At 38.9% G+C, this 22,922-nt stretch overlaps 2 protein-coding genes across 3 annotated transcripts; one reads left to right on the forward strand and one right to left on the reverse strand.

The window, feature by feature from the left end:
• The first annotated feature begins 24 nt into the window (after positions 1–24).
• Positions 25–14,226, forward strand: plekhg6 (pleckstrin homology domain containing, family G (with RhoGef domain) member 6). Of its 2 annotated transcripts, none has more exons than XM_039805811.1 (15): positions 25–427; positions 2,704–2,920; positions 3,944–4,069; positions 4,380–4,517; positions 5,134–5,229; positions 5,364–5,414; positions 5,690–5,839; positions 6,833–6,943; positions 8,259–8,408; positions 8,869–9,003; positions 9,102–9,221; positions 9,328–9,460; positions 9,546–9,661; positions 10,246–11,741; positions 13,681–14,226. In XM_039805811.1, exons 1-15 carry the CDS (start codon positions 408–410, stop codon positions 13,856–13,858), a joined length of 3,237 nt encoding a protein of 1,078 aa, XP_039661745.1. In that variant the 5' UTR covers positions 25–407; the 3' UTR covers positions 13,859–14,226. The 2 variants fall into 2 exon arrangements, with proteins under 2 accessions (XP_039661745.1, XP_039661746.1); XM_039805812.1 differs by having other exon boundaries at positions 5,137–5,229.
• Positions 14,227–14,336: 110 nt separating this feature from the next.
• LOC120561709 (Down syndrome cell adhesion molecule homolog) lies at positions 14,337–17,378 on the reverse strand. The gene is made up of 8 exons (XM_039804912.1): positions 17,204–17,378; positions 16,974–17,094; positions 16,560–16,780; positions 15,995–16,255; positions 15,569–15,886; positions 15,223–15,474; positions 14,966–15,087; positions 14,337–14,653 (listed from the first exon to the last, which is right to left on the reverse strand). Exons 1-8 carry the CDS (start codon positions 17,250–17,252, stop codon positions 14,564–14,566), a joined length of 1,434 nt encoding a protein of 477 aa, XP_039660846.1. The 5' UTR covers positions 17,253–17,378; the 3' UTR covers positions 14,337–14,563.
• Positions 17,379–22,922: the final 5,544 nt, after the last annotated feature.

Here is a 22,922-nt window from a genome sequence, read left to right on the forward strand (position 1 = left end):
GGATGTGATTGTGTATTTAACCTCAGGCACGCTGACAGTCTACATTCCAGCTTGAAGCTGCTGCTTTGTAAAAACACATACAGTAAGCTGTAACCTCTCTTCTCCTCTTTAAATGATTTCCTATGTTTGCTCAGGGGGATCAATAGGTCGGATTGACATTAAGCAACAATAGATCATGCTCAAAGAAATCAGTCACCACCTCTGCTCCACTTACTTACTACTTCTAACTGCGACACATTTACCAGCCCTAAGCACGGATTTGTTGGCTGCAGAATCCAGTTGTTCCTGTCAAGTCAGTTGCAGTGGGCAGGGGCGCAGGTGAAAGCAAGAGAGGGAGGGACTGATCCAGGCAGAGAGAAAGAGGAGGAGAAAGCTAACAGAAACCAAATATGACTGTGTGAAACAAAATGGATCCAACCAAGCTCAGGTACAGTCTATCATTTTTTTATTAAAAAGCATAGCAGGTGGTGTGTGAAGGTAAGTGTGTGAGATAATTAGCAGGAACATTTTGTCTTCACTGCAGTTAATTACTTTCATGTTGGAGCTGCTGTTTTGATCCACGGACTGTCCTGTCGCATTTGTTGATTTACTGAAGCTATAAATCTATCAGGAGGCATGTTTATAATGGGCAAAGGTGTTACAATTGGAATTTAATCTAGTTTCATCTTTAGTGTGTTACTGTGGGATACAGACAGACAGTGATTGTAAACAGGTATGACACCGTGATGAAAGCTCTTGTGTCCGTTCTTTGATGTTGGACTGTATGGCATGAGCAGTTAGGGCAGTGAACTTGTCTGCTGTGTGTTTGCTCGTGTGAGCCTTTGCTTTTAGACGTTTGAGTGAAAACCAATTGCACCTCTAATCCCACAATGAACTTATGTATGTGGCATTATTCCTGCAATTTTTAAGCAACAGTAGTTAGCCACCCAGCAGTGAATAGAAATGGCACTTCTCTAGTCGGGAAAATGGTGAAATATTTCATTGAGGTACAGTAGCTTCCTGAAAGCGGAGACACGTTCTTCGCTGTATCTCAAATCTGTAGCAGGACATTATGCAAATTGGGATGGTGTTGGATTTATAGGAACTAATGTCACACGAGTCCTGGAGCTACGACCCACGCGACCATGTAACCGGAGCTGTAGAAACTATTGGTGTCCTGTTAAATCAGCATCACGCTCTGTAAGATGCAGCAGTAATGATTTTTGCTTCTTTGACAGCCTGCTGACTCCTGGTATTTACTGTTTGTGTGAGAGTCTTAAAAGAGAACCATGAGTCAATGAGAAGATGCTGAGGCCAAAATAAAATACCTCACTTGCACATGAATATTCTGTTTACCAGTACTAAGCACACCATCCACCCCGACCTCCTACCCCACGCACATACGTGTATATTTATATTTAAACTGCATAAATATGTTTATGCATGAGAGTATGTGCAAGTGCTTAGTACCTGTATATATGTATGTGCAAGTGAAGTATTAAATTTTGTCTAGGTCAAAGTCTGTGGGGCCTAAATCCCTATTAAATGAAGGAAGACCGAGTGTTTGCTCTCTTTGGCCCTAAACTATCTATGAGAGCATCCATTTCAACTGACATTTTGTTTTATAAATTCTATTTTGCTGTTTCTGTGTTTGTCCCTATCTCGCTTGTTAGATATTTAAAGTTTTTATTGTAAAATATTTTTTAAACTTTAGTTTGGATTACTGCTTTGTGAATTCATGTACTATCTTAAATGATATCTTAAGCTAGTGTATGTCCAGGCCAACGTTGGGGTCAAGACATGCACACAAGGTTGCGAGATAGATCTAAACAGAAAAATAAAGCAGAAAAATAAATATTTCTGCTTAAAAAAAATAAGGTTGTTCAAGTCACTGGATAATTGGAGCTCTTCATGCATCTTGTGATTATATAACTGTGCAATTAAAAAATTGGCCAGATACCAATGCCATAATAGGAAAAAACTGAATATGTTAAGTTTCCATTGTGTAAATTAAATTAGCTGATTTTGAACTCATCCATAAATACCTAAATAACCAGGTGCTTATTGACCGTGGTATCTTTCAGAGTTTCTGGCTCAGTAACATCGCAGTTTTTAAAGAGTGATCACTCAGGTAGTAATGAATGATCTGGTGGTTATTTTATTGTAATTTCATTTTGTATTGTATCATTTTGTATGTATTTTCTTCTTGACTTTTATGTATTTAAAAGTCCAACTATCTCAGAATATAGCTGTCCTCATGTTTCTTCCTATAAAAATAAACAAATAAAACAAGGACAAAATATCTCTGGTTGAGCTGTTCACAACCAGGAGACACATGAAACAAGCAGGTGACAAGCAGACATGCTTTATTGTGAGGGGCCAGAAGCCAAAAGGGTCAAACTATTCCAGTTGTTTATAATAGTTCAGCCTTTTCTGTTTTGTTGTCATCTGTGTTTGTTTACCTCACATTTATAAAGCTTTAGCCCTGCAAAGAAAGTCTAAGTAAACAATTTAAAATGATAACAAAGCACACAATGTCCCCCCATTCGGTCTCTTGTAAAGCCTTATCTTGTAACAAACTATTCTCTGCGTGCACACACACACACACACACACACACACACACACACACACACACACACACACACACACACACACACACACACACACACACACACACACACACCTTATTTTGGCATTGTGAAACCTTGTATGTTTCTCCTCAGCCTTTCCTCAAAGGCACCACATGTAAACGGTGGGGGAAATGATTCACTAATGGCAGAAGCATCAGTGCCGTGGCGAGACGGTGTGGACATGGAGAGGCAGAGGGACACAGAAACCAGAGAGCCAGACGTTGTTGATGGGACGACAGCAGCTGCAGAGACAAACCATCACCACAGGGGGTCAGCAGACAAACACAAGTTCAATACATTGGGCTATCAGGCAAGTGAAATGTGAGGGTGGCCGCTTCCTGTACTGACATTACCAGGGAAGTATTGCACTTTTACCCCACGGCTTTTACCTGACATCTGTAGTTAGTAGTTGTTTGCCGTCTTCTTAAACTAGTGCATTGTTCAGTGAAAAAGCTTCCTCCTATCTAGTCATTTTAGTTACCTTGTTTTAACACAAATCAACTTGTGTTTCTAATCAGCTTCTCCATGAGTGTAGTGCAGCGACAGCGCCTTAATCTCTCTGGTTCCAAGATACAGACACTTATGATTTAAACATATTCAAACAAGTTGTTTTCAATTTTGAACAGGTCAAAATGTTCTTACTGCATTGTAAAATAAGGTTTTTACGATTGAGTTATAAGCATTAGTGTATTTATAAGATTGTGGCATTTGCAGATTTAACAGCTCAATACTCAAAACTACAACAAAAATACAGCTTACATGCATTACAAGTACTTTTACTTTTGTTACTTTAAGCACATTTTGCTGATACACTTCTGTACTTTTACCTAAGTAAGATTCTAAATGCAGGACTTTTACTTGTAATTAAGTATTTTTACACTGAGTATAAAGTGTCCAATTGTTAAAAACTAGTGAGAACATTCAGAGGGAATGTGTGTTACTCTGTCAGTGGCACTGACTATTGCTTTTGACATCCATGAAACACAAATCACGGGGACAGAAGCATAGTCTAGATTCATCTCTCTTGTGGGTGGTGATGGCGCAGTGGATATGACACTCTGGGTTCAATTCCCACTGTGATACAACAACCAATGTGTCCCTGAGCCAGACACTTAACCCATAGTTGCTACACAGGTGTGCGGCCTCTGACATACTGTATATAGCAATTGTAAGTCGCTTTGGATAAAAGCATCAGCTAAATGACATGTAATGTAATCTCTTGCTCACTCTCTTCCTTATCTTATGAATTTTTGTTTATCATCTTAGAAATGGGATTGATACTCTGGTACTTACATGGAATGCACAACTTGAAAATAGTATTTTCCCTCTTCAGAGGCGGACCAAGCAGAAGGTTGTGACTGACTTTGCCACAGTGACTAAGGGATCATCTGCAGGAGCCAAACCCAGAGGTGCACTGAGACAGGTCCTGTTCAGCCAGGGAGTGTCTGAGAAGTCTGAGGTATTATGCTATCCCCTGCTCATCACACTACATGCTGACAGTGACATGCTGAGAAACAGATACAGACTTGCTCTTACCGTGTCCGCCCACTCCAACAACCGAAAAAAAACTGCAGCACAGCTTGTTCTGCTCCGTTGGCATTCTTTTAAATGAAATGTCTGACCGCAAGTATTCACAATAGCTGTTCTAAGAAATTGCTTATTTGTTATAACATCAAAGTTTCCTCTTTATTCTCCTTGACTTCTGTGTTTTTTCTTCGTATCCTTCTACCTTCTTATTATTGTCCACCCTGTCTTTAACAACCCCTCAGGAGCGAGTTCAGCTGGAGGTGTTGAAGCAGGGTCTGGGGGCCTACGCTTTGCCGGCTAATCTAAAGTGGAGGTGGAAGGAGGAAAGTCAGGGAACCACGCTGGAAAATAACTGGACCGATATAGTGCACTCTCATTCAGTACGAGCCCTTAATGGATAACTCAACAATATTTAGTTTTTTCTCTTACTGTCAACAAATCCCATGATAAGACCAAAACCAACAATGAATTGGTTCTACTAACAACTAGTTTAATTCTCTGTACCGTAGAGCTCCATTGTTCTGCAAAGCTGATGAGCCATTGGGCAACAAGTTCTTCAATTACCATAAACACCGGCACTGTAATTTATTTTGAGTCAATCCCACACACATCATGCTGCTGCTGTAAATACTCACAAGAGCAACAAATCCGCAGCTGACCCCCAATGCAATAAAAGCACTATAAACTCCTGTTTCAGTAACGTTTATTACAACCTGCAGTGCCCAGCAGTTTTAGGAAATTATTTTGCATTTTTTTAAATATACATTTTTAAAGATTTATGACAAGCTTTGAAAGTGGTAAGAATTAAGAGATTTCTTTTCTTTGTTATTTCCAGTGGATTTGTTGACAATGACAAAAATATATCCTTGAAATGCCTCTGCGCTTACCGTAAAATACCTGCTCAGTATGTACATTTTAAACATTCCTGAAACATCTGTAATAATCATCTCATTTCTTCCTATTTACTCTCTCCCCCCGTCTTGTTTTAATGATCAGAAGATGTCTAAGATGCAGAGACACCAACAGGAGGCGCTGTGGGAGTTTGTCCACACTGAGCTCACCTACATCAACAAGCTCATTGTCATCAAAGATGTAACGTGTCATTCTCTACCTGCTGTCAAAGTCTCATTTAAATACTAATAATATTCACAAGTATGTACAGTATGTGATAGCTGAAAAGGGATTTTCCACAGGATGTTTAACAAAGCTGTGTCTGCTTCTTACAGTTGGTTATTGCAGCTCTAGTCAACCTGCACCAGCATGGATTTCTCCTGGAGGTCAGTCAGTCTGTAGAGCATGTAGCCTCATCTCGAATGGAAACACACAGATGCTTAATCTGCAGGCCTATTTTCCACTGTTCTGCATACTTCTGACATACATTGACTGGCAAAATGAGAACATCCGCTAAGGCTGACACAGAATACAACACACAAGTGGAAAATGTAGCATAACAACAGATTTCCATCGAGAAGACGGAAAATATCACAAAGCAGGGGAGTTAAGTTTTAACACTATGCTTTTTTTATTTTGTCTTGACTTCCTCCTGTGACAGGTGACCCCTGAGCTGCTTTTCTCCAACCTTCCCTCCATCCTCACAGCACACCAGCTGTTCTGGCAGGAGGTGATTTATCCCATGTTACAGGAAGTCCGGAGGACAGGCAATCCCTTTGACCCCATGATGTTAGAGGCCGGTTGCCTGCAGGTATGAACTCACTGTCTGCAAGCTACATTACAAACACATTCAGATGTGTGTTTCTGTGTCTCATTGCTACACTTACTCAACTACATTTACTTATAGACAGTATTTTGTTGAAGTAATTTACTTAATTTTCAATTTTCCATTATACATTTCAGGGAGGGAAATATTGTACTTTTTACTCCACTACATTTATCTGACAGCTGAAGTTACCTGTTTTTTTTTGCGGAGTAAGCTTTGCAAGAAGCTATTTGTGCATGCAAATTAAGTTTCCCAACAGCATTTAAAATAGTTTAAAATAGCTTCAATTTAACCAGCTACAACATTAAAACGCTTGTTACAATTTACAGGATCAGAAATATTAATCCAATGGTGTACTATGCCATTCCACTGCCTAATGAGCACTTTTGTAGTACATTTGGCTTATAGCAATTATGTACTTTCCCGCAATTCTCTTTTGATTGGTTTTTTAAGAGAAAGAGCGAATAAACGCAACAAAATCACCAACTTACGAACACGAGGGAAAAAGAAAGAAAATAAAGAAAGAAAATTAGTCAGGGTGAGAATTATAAATAGATAAATAAAATATTACACACACACTATGAGGTGTGTTTGATGCATAACAAAGTCTGGTAAAAATATTTGCTATGTAAAGATATAGTGGAGTAAAGGCATCCTGAGCAGAGAATGAAGTCACACTCCCTATGTGTGTGTTGTAATCTTAACTTCTCTGTTCCTTGTTTTGATAGCCGCTCGGCCGCGCATGCACGCAATTGCCTTAAGCGTCAGTATCTGAAACTGAGGAACAAAGCGTCGTTTTTTGACGAGTTGAGGGAACAGTTTATGAGAGCTGCATGGAGGCAATTTTTTTCCTGAATATCGAGTACAGCCCCTTTAAGTAAATTCTTTTTTTTTAAAGTAGGACTTTTACTTGTAATGTCACTTTTCAATTAAAAATCTTCACATTGCCATTAAGCCTCCTTTTCTTTTTGTCCCCAGTTCTCCAAGCGCTTCTTTTCATATCAGAATTACTGTTGGGAGGAGGAAAACAATCTGGAGTTCACACGCAGGCACATCGAGAGCAACCCACATTTCCTCGCTTACGTTCAGGTACAGTAAGCAGCAGACAGCCAATACACACACCATGCACACAAACACTTTCATGTGAGGATTAAAGCTCACACACAAATACTCACCCACACAAACCCCATTATTACCATTAAGTGGACTTGTATGGAATTCAATGTAATGACTAAATGTTCTGATCTTAATGGTGACGCTGTGTGTGGTTTAGGATGTTTTCATAAACTCGTGGGTAACCTGTTATAACCGCCCTCCTGAAAGGCAACTTGTCACACCAGCATTTTTTTTTTAAATGATTCAGACTCAACAGCACCTTAAAGCTACAGTGGGTAGAAAGCAAAAAAAAAAAAAGCCAGGATTTTAAGTAGTGTGAGAAACTCTTTGAAATAAGCTGTGATTGGCCAAAGTCTACTGGCTAAAGCCTGAACACAGAGCCAAGAGGAGGTGCAGAACTCTAGTTTTCTTTTAGACCACTTGACTTACAATATGTTATATAAGATAATTATGGAATTTTTGCCCAATGATGCCAAAAATAAAGTGATTACCACAGCTTTAAAGAATGTATTGTTCACAAAACTGAGTGCAGGGCATTTAGTCAAGTCAACTTTATTGTCAATTCTGCAATATGTGCCAGACATACAGAGCAATTGAAAATACGTTTTTCTCCGACCCGTGGTGCAATAAGGACACAACAAGTATAGTATAAAAGATAAGAAATATATACAAATAAAGATAAAAAAGATAAGTAATATGAACAAATAAGATAAAGAAAGATAAGTAATATACATATTTATAGGAATAGTGACTGCAAGACAAGTGGGTTCTGCTGCAGTTACACAAACCCTTCAATAGCATGTTGTTAGAGAGGCACCCTAACAGTGCTATCTAAATGTGTATATTCACACTAGCTCTTTCACTTATGTCATACCATCACGCTTGTCAACCTGAGTGGGAGGTGATATTTTTTTGTTTAACAGTTAAAGGGACATTTTATCAGGAAATGGTAGTTGGTAGGTGTTAAAGGGTCTGCTCATCCAAATCAAACAACAACAAAAAACATCTTACTTAGCCCTTGTGAAGTGTTGTTTTTGTTTTTGTATATATGGTTTTATTTTTCAAGTCTTTTGCCAGCACTCCAAAAACTGTGGTGGGGAATATAAAAATAACCCAGTAATCCACAGACCTCCCTGTGAATTCATTGGGCATTCATTTGGGTATACCTAACAATAACTTTAAATTCAGACTTTTAAAATACTATTTCTTCATGGTTTCAAGCCACTATGTAATAAAACCAGTTTCAGTCAGAAGCACTGACGTGAGGTGATGTTTTTGTCCTATCCAGTGGGTGGAGACTCACCCTCAGTGTGAGCGGATGCGGCTCGGGGACATGCAGGCCAAACCCCATCAGAGGATCACAAAGTACCCTCTGCTGCTCAAGGCCGTGCTGAAAACTACCCAGGATCCTCATGTACAGCACACACTCAGAGGCATGGTAGGAAGCTTTTTGAATCGCGAACATCTACTAACGTGCACAAAGGCTTATCTTCATTTCTGTTACAGGGGCTGCAAATCCTTTAATATCAGACTTTCCCCACATCAGTGCGGCAAGAGCTTCTAGGCATAGTACAAAAAGCATAGTACTCAGGGAACATCGTTGGGCTGTCCCTCCTTTTAACTGAAATGGCTTACACTTTTGTCACTATTTATTGCATTACGTGTAGTGTAGAACAGAGAAATGTAGTTTATACAAATAAAAATCCGAAATCTGCATAGATTTTAGAAACCCAAGTTGGGTAACCTTTTCTCAAGTCTCAAGTAAATATTTTCCTGCCTGAATTAAGGGATGAAATACGAACTTTTAAATCGCCAAAGCTGTTCAATTCAGCACAACTTACTTGTTTTCTGCAGAATAACAAAACTCCCTGTAACCATCACTTCGTGCTCTTCTCCAGTTATCCAGTGTAAACAGTTTTTTGGAGAGCATCAATAACTACCTGAAGCTAAAAGATGAGGAACTGGCTCTCACCATCTCTGCTCAGAGGGTGGAGGGATACGAGGTGGAGGGAATAAATGAAGACATTGACAAGGTAGAATATGATTGTTTTACTTTTCTTAACAATACTGAGCATTGACGATTCTTTCCAAATGAACTGATATGGGCTCTGATATGTTTTGCTACTGACAGCATGTCCGAATGATCTGCCAGTTTGACCTAACATGCCCCATCAGTGGAGTCGGTCCAAACGTTGTTCGAAAGCTCCTGCTGGAGGAAAACTTGAAGATTCGGGGGAGGAAAGACAGCAAGGTGAGCATCAGTTACTGTACATTCAAATCTTATAATCTCTCTCAAGATCATCCTTGTCATTACTTTTGTGACTTTTTCATGTTTCCTCGCACATGGTATGATGCAGCTGGAGGTGGTGGCTCTACTTTTCTCAGATGTGCTTCTAATGACCAAAGTCCAGAAGAAAGGAGAGCGGCTGAAGGTAGTTCGACCTCCTCTGGCCATTGACAGAACATATTGCATAGCACTGAAAGATGGCTGTGAGTAACTTTCTAATGGTCAAGATACAAGACAGCTGGATTAAATATATTATAGATCCCATAATTATCCCTCCTCCTCTCGCAGGTTCTTTTGTTCTCGTGGAGGTAGGTGAGCTTCGGAGTGCTATGAATGTCTACATATTTGCAGCCAGCACCTCAGAGAGCTGCTCCACATGGGTCTCCACCATCAACCAGGCGAAGGTAAAAACTCACATTTCTGACTAAACCTTTTGAAATGATAGTCTACTTAAACTTGTAATATTGCCATTGTAGCAGCGTGGCTGGATGGCAATGTCAGGCAATTGTCTGTCACTTGTCTGTCAATTTGGTCCAGACTGAACTATGTCAGCAACTATTGGATGGATAGCCATGAAATTATGTGCGGACATTCATGGTCCCCAGAGGATGGACCCTTCTGACTTTGGCGAAGTCCTGACTTTCCCTCCAGTGCCATCCACTCATCAACATTTCAATCTTATACTTTGGTTTATGACCAAACACCTGCAAAACTAATACTATTTACATCATCCTTAGCTGTAGCCTGCTTCGTGTTTAGTGCTCATTAGTAAATGTTAGCATGCTAACACGCTGATCTACAATGATGAACATGGTAAACATTAAACCTGCTAATCAGCCTGTTAACCTTGTCATTCTGAGCATGTTAGCATTTAGCTCAAAGCACAAAACACAGCCTCACAGAGCTACTAGCATGGCTGTGCACTTGTTATAAGATACCAAACTAAAAATAACACACTAATTAATTAATTTGATCCTTACGTTGTCAGGAAAAACTGAGAAATCTGAGACAGACAGAGAGCAACAGACAAATGGAAAACTGGAAAATCCAGCAGCTTGAGGCCAAACCTGTCACAGAAGCCAAGATGGATGATATGGAGAGAGAAGAACAACTTGTTACGCAATCAAGACAAGAGACTTTTGTGGATGAACTTACAGAGGAATTTATTATCCCCCGATCAATAAATGGGATGTTGGCGTATAAAGAAGCAGAGGAACAACCTCTAGATGATGTGGCCGATAACAATCCTGTCATATCTTTTTGGCACCCCCATCAGCCCATCAACAATGGCCGTAAATTAGTGAAAAAGGGCTTTGCTGTTCAACAACAAAAAGTCAAAGGATATGAATGGATAGAAATGGGAGTGAGAGGAGAAGAAGTTGGGATCCATGCAGAGAAAGAAGAGAGAATGGCTGAATCTCTGATCAGAACAGGAAAGCAAAGGTTGATCTGGAACCACAGAGCGCACTCTGCCCCTAATCTGGATCATTTCACTCACAGTATTGAAGTTGATCCATCAAGATGCAACACAACTGGACCACATGCTCTCTTATATCCAGATGTTGACTACCCAACAGACGAACATAGTACTTTACAACCTCCTCACGAACCAGCAATATCCAGGGAGGGGCCTGAGGTTTTTAGACTACAAGGAGAAGGAGAAATATCAACAAAGAGAGACTGTGATTCCCAGTCTGTTAACCAGGACTCCAGGAGAAATTCCTACAGCCAGTCTGGACACATGGAGACTTCTCCAGAGGCTTGGGGTTGCTCCAAAAATCTGAGGTCACCTGGGTTACGAAGGAGGAGGCCAATCAGTAATCCTCAGGGCTCCTCTTATCAGACGTCTAGGCAGTTCTTCCAAGGCTCAGAACAGGCTTGGTCTGATTCAAACAGTTACTCTCTCCCCAACTCAAACAGTGACCTGAAGATAAACTCTCTTCCTCCTGGCTCAGATTCACACCGGGTGCTAAAGCTGGGCTCCCTGAAGCCATGGAACATGCATGATAGAGTCTCTCCAGACCCCCAAACATTGTCTGAATCTGAGCTTCCTGATCTTAACTTCTGTAAGAGAGTGAAAACCCAAAGGAGTGCATCCATTCCTAACATTATCATTAAAGGAGGCCATGGACTTCGTGTGGACTCAAGTAGTCTGCACACGTTACCTCAAGCAGGTGATGTACCTTTCCCCATCTCAAGACATAATCCAGCCGGACACCACTCGCCTCTGGAGGGTCTTTTGGAAAGGGCCAAAGAGAGAAATGGATTCAAAAGAGACAGAAATTTGAAAATGGACAATTTAAAGTCGAGGTATCCTCCTCCTTCCCCTTCGTTTTCCACGACACCATCACCATCGCCCAGTGATGGAAACAAAGACACAGACTGGGAGGAGGAGGTGGAGCTGATGAGACACAGAGCCCTCACAGTGAGTAAAGGATGGAAGGAGCACCTGGTGGACGGATATGAAGATGACAAGAAGAACAGGTTAGTTTGACCTAGTGGCCTTTATGTTATGTTTTTCATTGTTTGACTGATTAACATGTATGGATTTGATTTCAAATAGATACATTTATAATTTGGTTGCCCATGCACAGTAAAAAACTGAAGAGACACAACTTAGACCAGCTACAACAAATGACATGAGCAACATACTCCCACTACAATACTAACATTTCCAAGAAAGCATTGGAGTAGTTCAGGAGCCCAGAAAGCAATGTATACAAAGTCAATTTGTCAAACAAGTGATGCAAATACTGTAAGAACAATGAAATAGGCATTCATTTGGGAACTAAAGCTATGTCAAAAAGGCCTCCAGGAATACAGAAAACATTGACATGTGACTGAAGAGTGGCATCATTTTATGTTTCCGATTAGAGTATGGGTTTAGCAGTCTCAATCTTTGTGCCTCAGAACAGGCACATATCTAATTAGCAGAGAATGTAGAGCCCTGAAAGCCACAGTTCTGCATGCAGTACATCCACTTTGTAATAGCCACAATTTTAGAAACATGCAACAACAAGATATTTGTATTATTAATTATATTATAGGTCATACTCATCTACAGAGCAACATCCCTGGAGCTTGTGTTGATTCAGTGTCTTGCTTAAGGACACTTTAGCAGGGTGGATGCTTTCTGACAAGAGCCCAGGTCCTCTGTTTAGATAAATTCCCCCTTGCTGCTCTATTACTATCACTATCACTATGGATGTTCTTTGACTTTCAAATAGTTTGAAAAGTCTCCACTTACGGCCTTAAGTGCAGATCTTTTCATTGGCATCCCACGACATGATGTTTTGCTTCTCTGGCTTTAAACCACAGACACAGTTTCTATGCATGTCCTCTTAATACTTTGCTCTATGTTAGTTGCATTTAATTGCATTCCCCTTAATTGGGAAATTTATTTTCACACTGTCAAATCTCTACTATTGAAATCAGTTGTCAGTGTTGAGTAGGCTGGTAATGTTCTGTGAGAATGGAAACATAAAATTACCCTTTGTTTTTCAACCTAACCACTAAACTAAATTTGATACATTATGGCCAAATGAGCGGGCTTCTTAAATAGCAATACGTTTTATATATACAGTAACTATATTATATATTTATACTATATTACTATATTTATTTATATATTATTTATATATACAGAGTCCAAAAGTTTGGACACACCTTCTCATTCAATGCGTTTCCTTTTTATTTTCATGACTATTTACATTGTAGATTCTCACTGAAGGCATCAAAACTATGAATGAACACATATGGAATTATGTACTTAACAAAAAAGTGTGAAATAACTGAAAACATGTCTTATATTTTAGATTCTTCAAATTAGCCACCCTTTGCTTTTTTATTAATAAAGGGAAAAAATTCCACTAATTAACCCTGACAAAGCACACCTGTGAAGTGAAAACCATTTCAGGTGACTACCTCATGAAGCTCATTGAGAGAACACCAAGGGTTTGCAGAGTTATCAAAAAAAGCAAAGGGTGGCTACTTCGAAGAATCTAAAATATAAGACATGTTTTCAGTTATTTCACACTTTTTTGTTAAGTACATAATTCCATATGTGTTCATTCATAGTTTTGATGCCTTCAGTGAGAATCTACAATGTAAATAGTCAAGAAAATAAAGAAACACATTGAATGAGAAGGTGTGTCCAAACTTTTGGCCTGTACTATATATATATATATATATATATATATATATATATATATATATATATATATATATATATATATATATATATATATATATATATATGAAATAAAATTACAATGCATTATCCAATTTGAGGCAGAGTGGCAGCCCTTGAAGGAAGAGTAAACCTGAGCACATACAGTATTCAGTAGTAGGGAAAGTACATGCACACGACATGTTATAAAATAATTAATTTTGACCTTCTGTTTCCATCTTTCACCTTCGTTAGTGACTTTACAGACGGAGTAAATGTGGACTGGCCCGGTTGGTGCTTTGATGATGAGGAAGTCATGGATTATTTACGACCTGGAGGCGAAGGGTTTATGGAGAGCATCAGCCGATCTTTGGCTTTCTGGGATATCCACGGACGTTCAGAGCAAGAGGACGGGGAGTATAGTCAGGTGTAGCTCTGAAGCTGCACCTCAGAGCCCTGTATTCACTCCAAAACTAGACTAACAACCGACAACCTATCATGCAAACTCAAAATTCAGTCTGTGAACGTGAACTACTCTGAGAAAAATTAACAATGACAGTAGGCTTTTTTTAAATGAAAGCTGAAGCGCACAAAAGAGGAAAACAAGCATCTTTCCAGCAGACACAAATGTCTGCAGTCTGAATTTATGGCCATTCATTAATCTGTAATTAATGCAAAAATAATGCAATATTTGTTTTTAGAATAATACATAAGTGTGTCAGTGTTTTTGTAAATATATAATGAAACATTTTATTTTTAAATGTATATATTATTTATATCAGTGATCATTTTCCCTCTCATTGACCTGCGAGTTTCAGATTATATTTAATGTAACAAATAAACAAGATTTATTTCTGTTAAATGTACTTTATTTGTGAAACATTTTATTCTCAATATAAACAAATCTTCACCTACAGTAGAATAATTAAAAAACAGATACAACTCAAATAGGATAATACACATTTAAAATTCAATAACAACACTGCTACAATGTCTGCTCTGAAAATACTCTATTTACAAAAATTGTGCAAACAAAAGTCTCCCAACATATTGCATGCATAAAGAAGATAGATCTCACTCCAATTTAGCACTGTGAGATCTTTCCTTCGATCCTTCTGCATTTTGTTTTGATGTGTCTTTACTTTTTCAATTGGTTCCTCTGCTCCCGCTCATTGGAGACGGTATGAACAATGGTCTCCAGCGCAGGGTACTGAAAGATCCTTTTCCTCTGAGGAAAAAAAAAAAATGCAAAGTGATATAATTTTGTCTGATGTATGATTGCATATATGCACATATATGTATCACAATTTCAACAACTATTTCATATTTCTATTAATTTTTTAAAACCCATTTTCCATTTAATATGAGAAATCGGTTAATGAGATGAGGTCATTTCTTTCCAGCGAAACTCACGCAAAGCATTTTCTGGAATCAAGTGACTTATCTCAAAACAAAGACATCATTTCAAGATTTTGCATCTTTCATGGAAAAATACAATATTAATAAGACATTTGGAGAGTGCTGTGAACTAGATATTTACCCTTTGGTGGTTCTTGTACATCTGAGCCAAAATCAGCAGCAGAACAAGGAGGAGAAAGCCAAGACCGACCACAGCAGCGGTGTTATGTGAGCCACCAGAAGACTTTTGTCCGCTCAGACCACCTGTGAGGAAAAAGAATATGAAAACAGTCAGATAAAGGCACAATATCACATTTTGCATGGGCATCAATCCAGTATGTTGGTATATTTTGAGTATATTTATTTCATACATCATAAATAGAAAAGAAATCTACTTACTCATTAGTTGAATGTTGTATGTTACATTTCCCAAAATGCCCTCTTTCCCATAGAAACGACATGTCCATTCGCCCTGGTCCTCCTCGGATACCTTGTTTATGATCAGGGTCTCCCCCTTCTGGATGGACCTAACTGACTGGGTGCCATTGAGGTCATAGATCACATGAACCCACTCATAGTCGGTGACTTTGCTCGTGTCGGTCAGTTGGCAGGTCAGCGTCACAGAGCCTGTTTTCTTTGACAGGCTATCAACTGAGAGAAAAACAAGACATTTATATGTATTGTTGATGGTTAAAAAAAAAAAAAAAAAGATACTCAAGCTTAAACTTAATCCATGTTAACATACTTTTGGCAACGACAAGCTGCATATTTCGAGTCAACCGTTGTCCTTCAATGGTGCCAGAGCATCTGTACCTGCCCGCATCCTCAAACCCAACTTCTTTCAAAGTGGCAGATTTATCGAAGGGTCGCTGAGAGAACGGCGGGGATTGAGAGAAAGAGGCAGGAAGGCGACTGGGAGCAGGTTTAAAAAGAAACTCAGGTTTCAGCTTCTCCCAGGCTAGATTAGAGGGGATCAAACCAGGGGAGAACACACAGGGGAGTGTGATTGCAGATGCTAAGGCAGCATACACCTGAGTATTGTCTTTAGATGGGTGGATAATTCCTGTGAGAGAAAGGGAGTGAAAGAGCAGAGGTTAAGAGAAAAATACAAACCAGCTTTATTTCTTGAGATAATACAGTTTTCTACATGTCTTTAAGTCTTAAATCTTACCCTTCACAGTCAGAGCTGCCGAAGCTCGCCCCTCTTTGCCCTTGTAGTCCATGACACAGGTCCAGTTTCCTGCCAGTCTTGCTGTTGCCTTTTCCCTCACAACACTTTTAGTGGTATCTTTGTTTGAGGCATTTTCAGTCTGAGGCACAAATGGGCTGTTGTTCAACATCCAATGCACAGAGGCTCCGTAAGGCCAAGGGGTCACGTTGCAGCTAATCGAAACATCGTTCCCCCATATGGAAACCGATGAAGAGACGGACACTGTAAAGGATACAGGCGAGGATGAGATTATAGAGATGTATTACATCTTATTTCAGAAATAGATGTAAAGAGTCATGAGTGTGTAAAGTCTAAATTTGATATTCTGTAATGATTTTTTTAGGAAAAATTGCAGCTAAAAAAAGTTAAACATCATCAGTAATTGATGGAATTATTATGAGTCTTGGCATGCTCAGTCTGTGCTTATCAATAAGTTGTCATGGAGTTGTTGCGGTGCAGTAAAGAAAACCACCATTTAGGCAGTCAAAACATCTGGGGTTCTTAAGGCTTCATGTATGTTTCTTACCTTCAATGATTCTGAGTATGACCACGTTTACAGTGACCTGGTCTCTGTGTTCCACCCTGCAGGAGTAAACTCCTCCATCCTCCCCCATCACGTTGTTGATTTGCAGGTGGAAATCGCCTCTCTCAAACTGGCCGTGGGGGCATTGTATGCGTTGGGTGCCTTTTGATGACCAGCTAGAGCCCCAGTACTGCAGACCGCTCTTTTGCTTTCTCCAAACAGTGCTGTGGACGGAAAGGTGCCACATACAATCCAGAGTCATCAGCATGTAGATAGAAGTTTGAAGTTGAAGGAGGGATGGTAAGAGTGGTGGTGGGGAATTGAGGGATTTGTGGGTGTTTGGACCTGGATTGATAAAGCATTGAGGGGAAAAAGATGTAAATAAGCAGAGGCATCAAACAAAAAGTTAAGTCTTACCCTTTGTTGGCTTTACTCCACACGATGGAGGGGATAAAGGGGGACGAAGGGTTACATTTACAGGGTAGTACAGCCTGAGAGCCTACTTCAGCAAACACCTCCGTTTCCTCACATTGAGCCCCTGGGGAAGAAATACGAAAACATTCAATTTCGAAGGAAATCATGCAAAAATCTGATTTAGACTTTATCACCCAAAGTTACAAATATCATGGTAAAAAAAATATATTTACCTCGCATAAGAAAGGTACTCAGCCCAAAGATGAAATACTCCAACAGCATCTTTTTGTTTTTTTATTTGTTTGTTAAAATGTTTACACAAATTACATTTAAATTTCAATCTCTTTTCCCTGCTTGAACCTCTCCCTGCTCTGTTTTTCACTTCCTATAGTCTGTCTTTGCTTGACGTGCTCTCTGATGTTTTTGTGTGAAATGGGTCGATGAGGTAGGTATATATATGAGCCCGTGGGTGCTGGTAGGGGAAGTGTTGGTAGTTCCTCTGCTGATCATGTGACTTCAGCTACAAGCCAGGCTTTGATGCGGTCTGTCTTTGTCAGCCTGGAAACTGTGAGATAGAGATGTAAACAGGGAGACCCACTTCCTCCCACGGATTCTCTCTACTTTAATCCTGTTTCTATTGTGTAACACTATTTAACATTATTCAATTTGCAAGCCAACACTTACACAAGACAAAAGCACAGTATAAGACCATGTAGCATCTACAGTTAGACATACTTTATTTGTACTTCAAAACAGTTCCTTTTTGGAGATCCTTCTTCACCAAATGAGTTGTAAGCTACTTCACAATAAATCTCCATATGGCAGTGAATATTACTTGTTTACAAATCACTTCAGTATCATTCATGGAAGCTCCACTTGCTCCATTGCTTTGAAATCGAAATGATAAAACTGCAAACGCCAAACCACCATGTCGCTCCTCCTCCGTCACTGCCAGTCACTCGCGTTTACAACCACTGGTAAACACACAGCACTCATCAAAACTCATCATCATTATCATCACCATCATCGTCAGTATGATGAGAATGAGGCCATTGCATGTGTTCTTGTGGATATTCGTGAAAGTGAATCATCGCCTCCATTCTCGCTTCTTTGTTTCCCTTTTCGTCGATTCTTATATTGTTGCTGCAGTAGAAACAGGCCTACACTGCCAGTCAATTTTTTGTTTGATAGCCTAGATGTTAACATATAATTGCATTTCATTGCAACATTTCATTGTAAATATTTTAAGATTGGGAAATATAAGTTGATGTAAATAGAGAGATGTTTGTTTTACAACTGGTGCTAGCCCTGTTTGTGTTTTCAATATGTATTGCCATAATTAATAATGCCCATTTGGCATTTATAAGCAGTACATGAAGATTTAATAAATCATTTACAACACACTTATGTAGTGCAACTACAGCAAATATTATCAATGTGTTTGTCAACAACTATAACTCTTCCTGTGGGTATTAGTGGAGGCAGGTATACAGTATAAACAGACAATTGAGGACAATATAAAACACAGTCTATCTATCTATCTATCTATCTATCTATCTATCTATCTATCTATCTATCTATCTATCTATCTATCTATCTATCTATCTATAAAGATTTGGGTTGTGACACAGGACTGCCTTTCAGTAAAAAAAGGTACTGTTAAATGGTAAATGTTATCAAACTGTAATTAAAAAAGGAAAACCTGTGTGTTAGCACAGCTAGATAGATACATAGAAAGACACATAAAGGGATAGACTGTCTAACAGATGGATAGGTACACCTGAAAATGTGTGGGTGAAACTACAGAACTGCTTTTTTTCATTTTGTGGAGACACCATGGTCTTACAAGTCTTACATCTTTTTCATCTCATCCCACCTAGAACTTCCTCATCATGCCAAACAAATTAAAATCAGTGTCATATTTATTTTTGCTGTGGCTTTGTCACACAAAAAAACCCAGTTCAAACTGTATCTGTGAAGCTCAGTGTTGGGGGCATGTGTGTCACTCATTGTGAAGTGGTCTTTCCCACAGCTGATGTTTAATCACTTCCACTGTATCTGAATATGAGGTGGAGGTAATGTGAAGGAAAATGCCCCTCATATGGAAACAATTGAGCTTTGAGCTTGAGGGAATGCAGATTATTATGTTAATAGGATGAGTTGGAAAATAGTCAAATCAGATTGCTTCTGTAGAAGTTCAGCACATGAGTAGTTTGTTCCTGCGTCAAGTTCTCATTAAGTATTACATCTGCTCTTGCCACAGATACAATTTTTAGTTTCAAATTTTTGAGAAAACTAAGGCTTCAGGCTTATTGTAAATACTGCTGTGGTTTAATTTCAATAGCTGATAGGATTATTTCACATATGTGTAGGTGACGAAATGCAATGTTCCACTGAGTTTTACTGGCAGAGGAAGCAGAGCATAGATTAGAAAAATGCTGCTCTGCTGAGAAATATTTAAAATTGTGTTAAGTCAACATTATGTTCAGCGCTGTGAAGTTGAAGACGGAAACATGACTGTGTATCTGTGATGCATGTGGATGCAAAGTATCTCAGCAACAGGTTTTTGTAATTGTAAAGAAAGCCAAAAATCGACATTGTCTTGTAGCATTATTTGAATTCAGATTAAATTAAAGGTGCACACAAACACAGCACAATTACAGTAAGGCAGGACCTCTTCTATGCAAAGGCTACTGCAGTATTGTTTTGTTAAAGTTGAATGGAATCACACTCACTGACGCCTTAGTAAAAACGAAATCAAGACAAAGATCTGTTTTGCTGCACTTGCTTCTTTGAAAATGACAAAATATTCCACCCATCGCTTTGTAACAGTAAGACTGAAAGTATCAGTCTGTGTGTGTGTGTGTGTGTGTGTGTGTGTGTGTGTGTGTGTGTGTGTGTGTGTGTGTGTGTGTGTGTGTGTGTGTGTGTGTGCATGTTTGCGTGCGTGTGTTTGGGTATGTATGAAGTGAAAGAGAATAAATAACAGCCTGGATGTCTGCAAGTTTTCATGTTTTCATCCCAGCTAAAGGTTTAACAGCTGATCTCACTAATTAAAACTGATCAGAACGATATTATTTGTTCAATCCATCCCCGCGGGGGGAGCAGCTCCAGCAGGGGACCCCAAACTTCCCTTTCCCGAGCCAAATTAACCAGCTCCGACTGGGGGATCCCGAGGCGTTCCCAGGCCAGGTTGGAGATATAATCCCCCCACCTAGTCCTGGGTCTTCCCCGAGGCCTCCTCCCAGCTGGACGTGCCTGGAACACCTCCCTAGGGAGGCGCCCAGGGGGCATCCTTACCAGATGCTCGAACCACCTCAACTGGCTCCTTTCGACGCGAAGGAGCAGCGGCTCTACTCCGAGCTCCTCACGGATGACTGAGCTTCTCACCCTATCTCTAAGGGAGACGCCAGCCACCCTCCTGAGGAAACCCCTTTCGGCCGCTTGTACCCTGGATCTCGTTGTTGGAATCAAACCCTGCAAATGTTATGTTCTCCAACTGAAAAATACATTATAACCAGGCTAAATGTAAAAATACACCTGACTCACCTTATTTTCTGTTTTCCTCCTTTGCATCAAAACAATGCAAGTTAAAATATGAAATGTGATCATTTGAACAGCAGCCATGACTGAAGTCCATTTTTTTGGTTAAACTTATAAATGTATACAGGAAAGTCTTGCCCCAATGTTTTAAAGATAACTCAAGATCAAAGTCATCAACAGTGAACTGTTTATGCAATAACCAAAACACTAATAGCTCAACATTATGTGATGTGCTTGTCTACAGTAAGCTATTTGAAATATCACATAAAAATAGGATGCTTGCTTTGTGTTAAGGTATTCGTCATTCTCCAGGCATGACAAAGACTTAAGACGCGGCATCTTATTTCTATGTCATAGTATAGTAGTCAAAAAAAGTCATAAAAAGTCATACTATAGTATGACATAAAAAAGTCATGTTACAGTATGTCAAAAAAGTCATAAAAGTCGTGGATGTTATAGATGAAATTGATATTGGAAATTCGCAAGTTATAATCGATGTTGAAATCTATGATGAAACCACAAATGAAACCACATCGATCCATCACAAACACTCCTGTGTGGCTTATCTTAGGTTTGAACCGTATCTCCTGGGTGTCAGTCAGTGTCATTCCCCACTGGACCATCTCCGAGGCTGAGAAGAAAGAAACATCACCTTCATCATCCTGCAGAGAAACGTTTGTCTTTTGCTCTTGTTGCCCCTTTAAAACCTCTTAAACATGCAGATAATCTGTTAAAAAATATCCAAAATGTCCAGATAATTAATATATTTATATTTAATATAGTGAAATACATTTATCTATCCATTAATGGCCTGAAACCTGCTTCACAGATTTCATCCGACTCTGTAAAGATTAGGATTAATAGAAATATTGAAAAGACTTCTCAGAGTTGGAAGAGAAACTGTTCCACCATCTGAAAGTTGTGAGTTCAAGTCCCATCTTTGCCATTTGTTTTTCTATTCATTAAATGATTGTCTTATTGTGAAAAGCATATGCCTGTAACATATTATGTAATAAAAAGTCATACTATTGCATGTTATAAAAAGTCATAGTACGCGGTAAAAATCTCATAAAAAGTCATAGTATAGTAAGTCGTAAAATAGTCATAGTATAGATGTCATAAAAATCTTACAAAAAAGTCATGGTATAGTATTTCATAAAAGTCACAGTATAGTATGTCATAAAAGTCATAAAAGCCATACTATAATATGTTGTAAAATTATCTTATAAAAAGTCATAGTACAGTATGTCTAAAAAGTCATAGTATAGTGTGTCATAAAAGGTCATAGTGTGGTATGACGTTAAAAAGTCGTAAAATTCATAGTATAGCAATTTTTAGTCGTAAAAATCAAACAAAAAAAATCATAACAATTCACAGTATAGTATGTATGTAAAAATGTCATATAAGTGATAGTATAGTCTGTCATAAGTATAGTATAGACTATAGTATAGTCTCATAAAAAAAGTCTCAGTATAGTATGTCATAAAAAAGTCAAAAATGTCACAGTAAGTCATAAAAAGTTACTATATACTATGGGGTAGCAGTAGCTCAGTCTGTAGGGAGTTGGGTTGGGGATCATAGGGTCGCTGGTTCAAGTCATACTATTGTATGTCGTAAAAAAGTCATAGAATAGTAAAATATACTATGTTGTAAAATAATCATAGTATGTTGTAAAAATGTCATGAAAAGTCATAGTACAGTATGTCTAAAAAGTCATAATTTAGTGTGTCGTAAAAATCTCATAAAAAAGTCACAGTATAGTACGTCAAAAAATTAAGTTAAGTTTGTCATAAGTATAATATAGTCTATTTTTATGTCATAAAAAAGTTTTTTTAAAAGTCACAGTAGCTGGAGATGGAGCCGGAGAGCTGTCAGTTCACCTCCTCTTGAGTAAATCACTGACTGTCCAGCCCCCTCACTGAACACCAACTGCTCAGGGTGCCTGTCTGACTGCTGCAGCCCCCTCACTCTGACATCTCTCCATTAGTGCATGTGTGTGTAATACAGGCCTGCGTGTTATGTGTATAATAACAACAGAGTGAAAAACATTGTAATTGTCCTTGTGGGATTAATAAGTATAAATTATTATTATATACAATATAAATGTTTTTGTCCCATAATTGTACGTTGTTTATGTCCCCGGATTGTATATAGGTGTATGACTATGAATGAACTTACCCCTATTGTATGTACTTCTGCACATACCCTGATTGTATGTAGGTATCTGTGTGTAGCCTGATCGGAAAATGTCATAGTATAGTATGTCATAAAAAAGTCAGAATCAGAATCAGTTTTAATGACCAAGTAAATGTAAACACATACAGGGAATTTACAGGGAAAGTACACAGAAATAGACATACGGCTAACAACAAGGACAACAAAGCTGGACAAGGTAAACATACTGTGAAC

The sequence above is a fragment of the Perca fluviatilis genome, chromosome 7 (genome assembly GCF_010015445.1).
Source record: "Perca fluviatilis chromosome 7, GENO_Pfluv_1.0, whole genome shotgun sequence".
Taxonomy (NCBI): domain Eukaryota; kingdom Metazoa; phylum Chordata; class Actinopteri; order Perciformes; family Percidae; genus Perca; species Perca fluviatilis.

Excerpts from the sequence above, each read along its gene's own strand:
- plekhg6 (XM_039805811.1), top strand. The coding sequence starts at position 408 with ATGGATCCAACCAAGCTCAG. Across the intron at positions 5,230-5,363 it reads AGCTCATTGTCATCAAAGAT|TTGGTTATTGCAGCTCTAGT; the intron begins GTAACGTGTCAT and ends TGCTTCTTACAG. Across the intron at positions 6,944-8,258 it reads ATTTCCTCGCTTACGTTCAG|TGGGTGGAGACTCACCCTCA; the intron begins GTACAGTAAGCA and ends TGTCCTATCCAG.
- LOC120561709 (XM_039804912.1), bottom strand. The coding sequence starts at position 17,252 with ATGCTGTTGGAGTATTTCATCTTTGGGCTGAGTACCTTTCTTATGCGA. Across the intron at positions 15,887-15,994 it reads GGCAGCTCTGACTGTGAAGG|GAATTATCCACCCATCTAAA; the intron begins GTAAGATTTAAG and ends TTTCTCTCACAG. Across the intron at positions 15,088-15,222 it reads ATACAACATTCAACTAATGA|GTGGTCTGAGCGGACAAAAG; the intron begins GTAAGTAGATTT and ends TTTTCCTCACAG.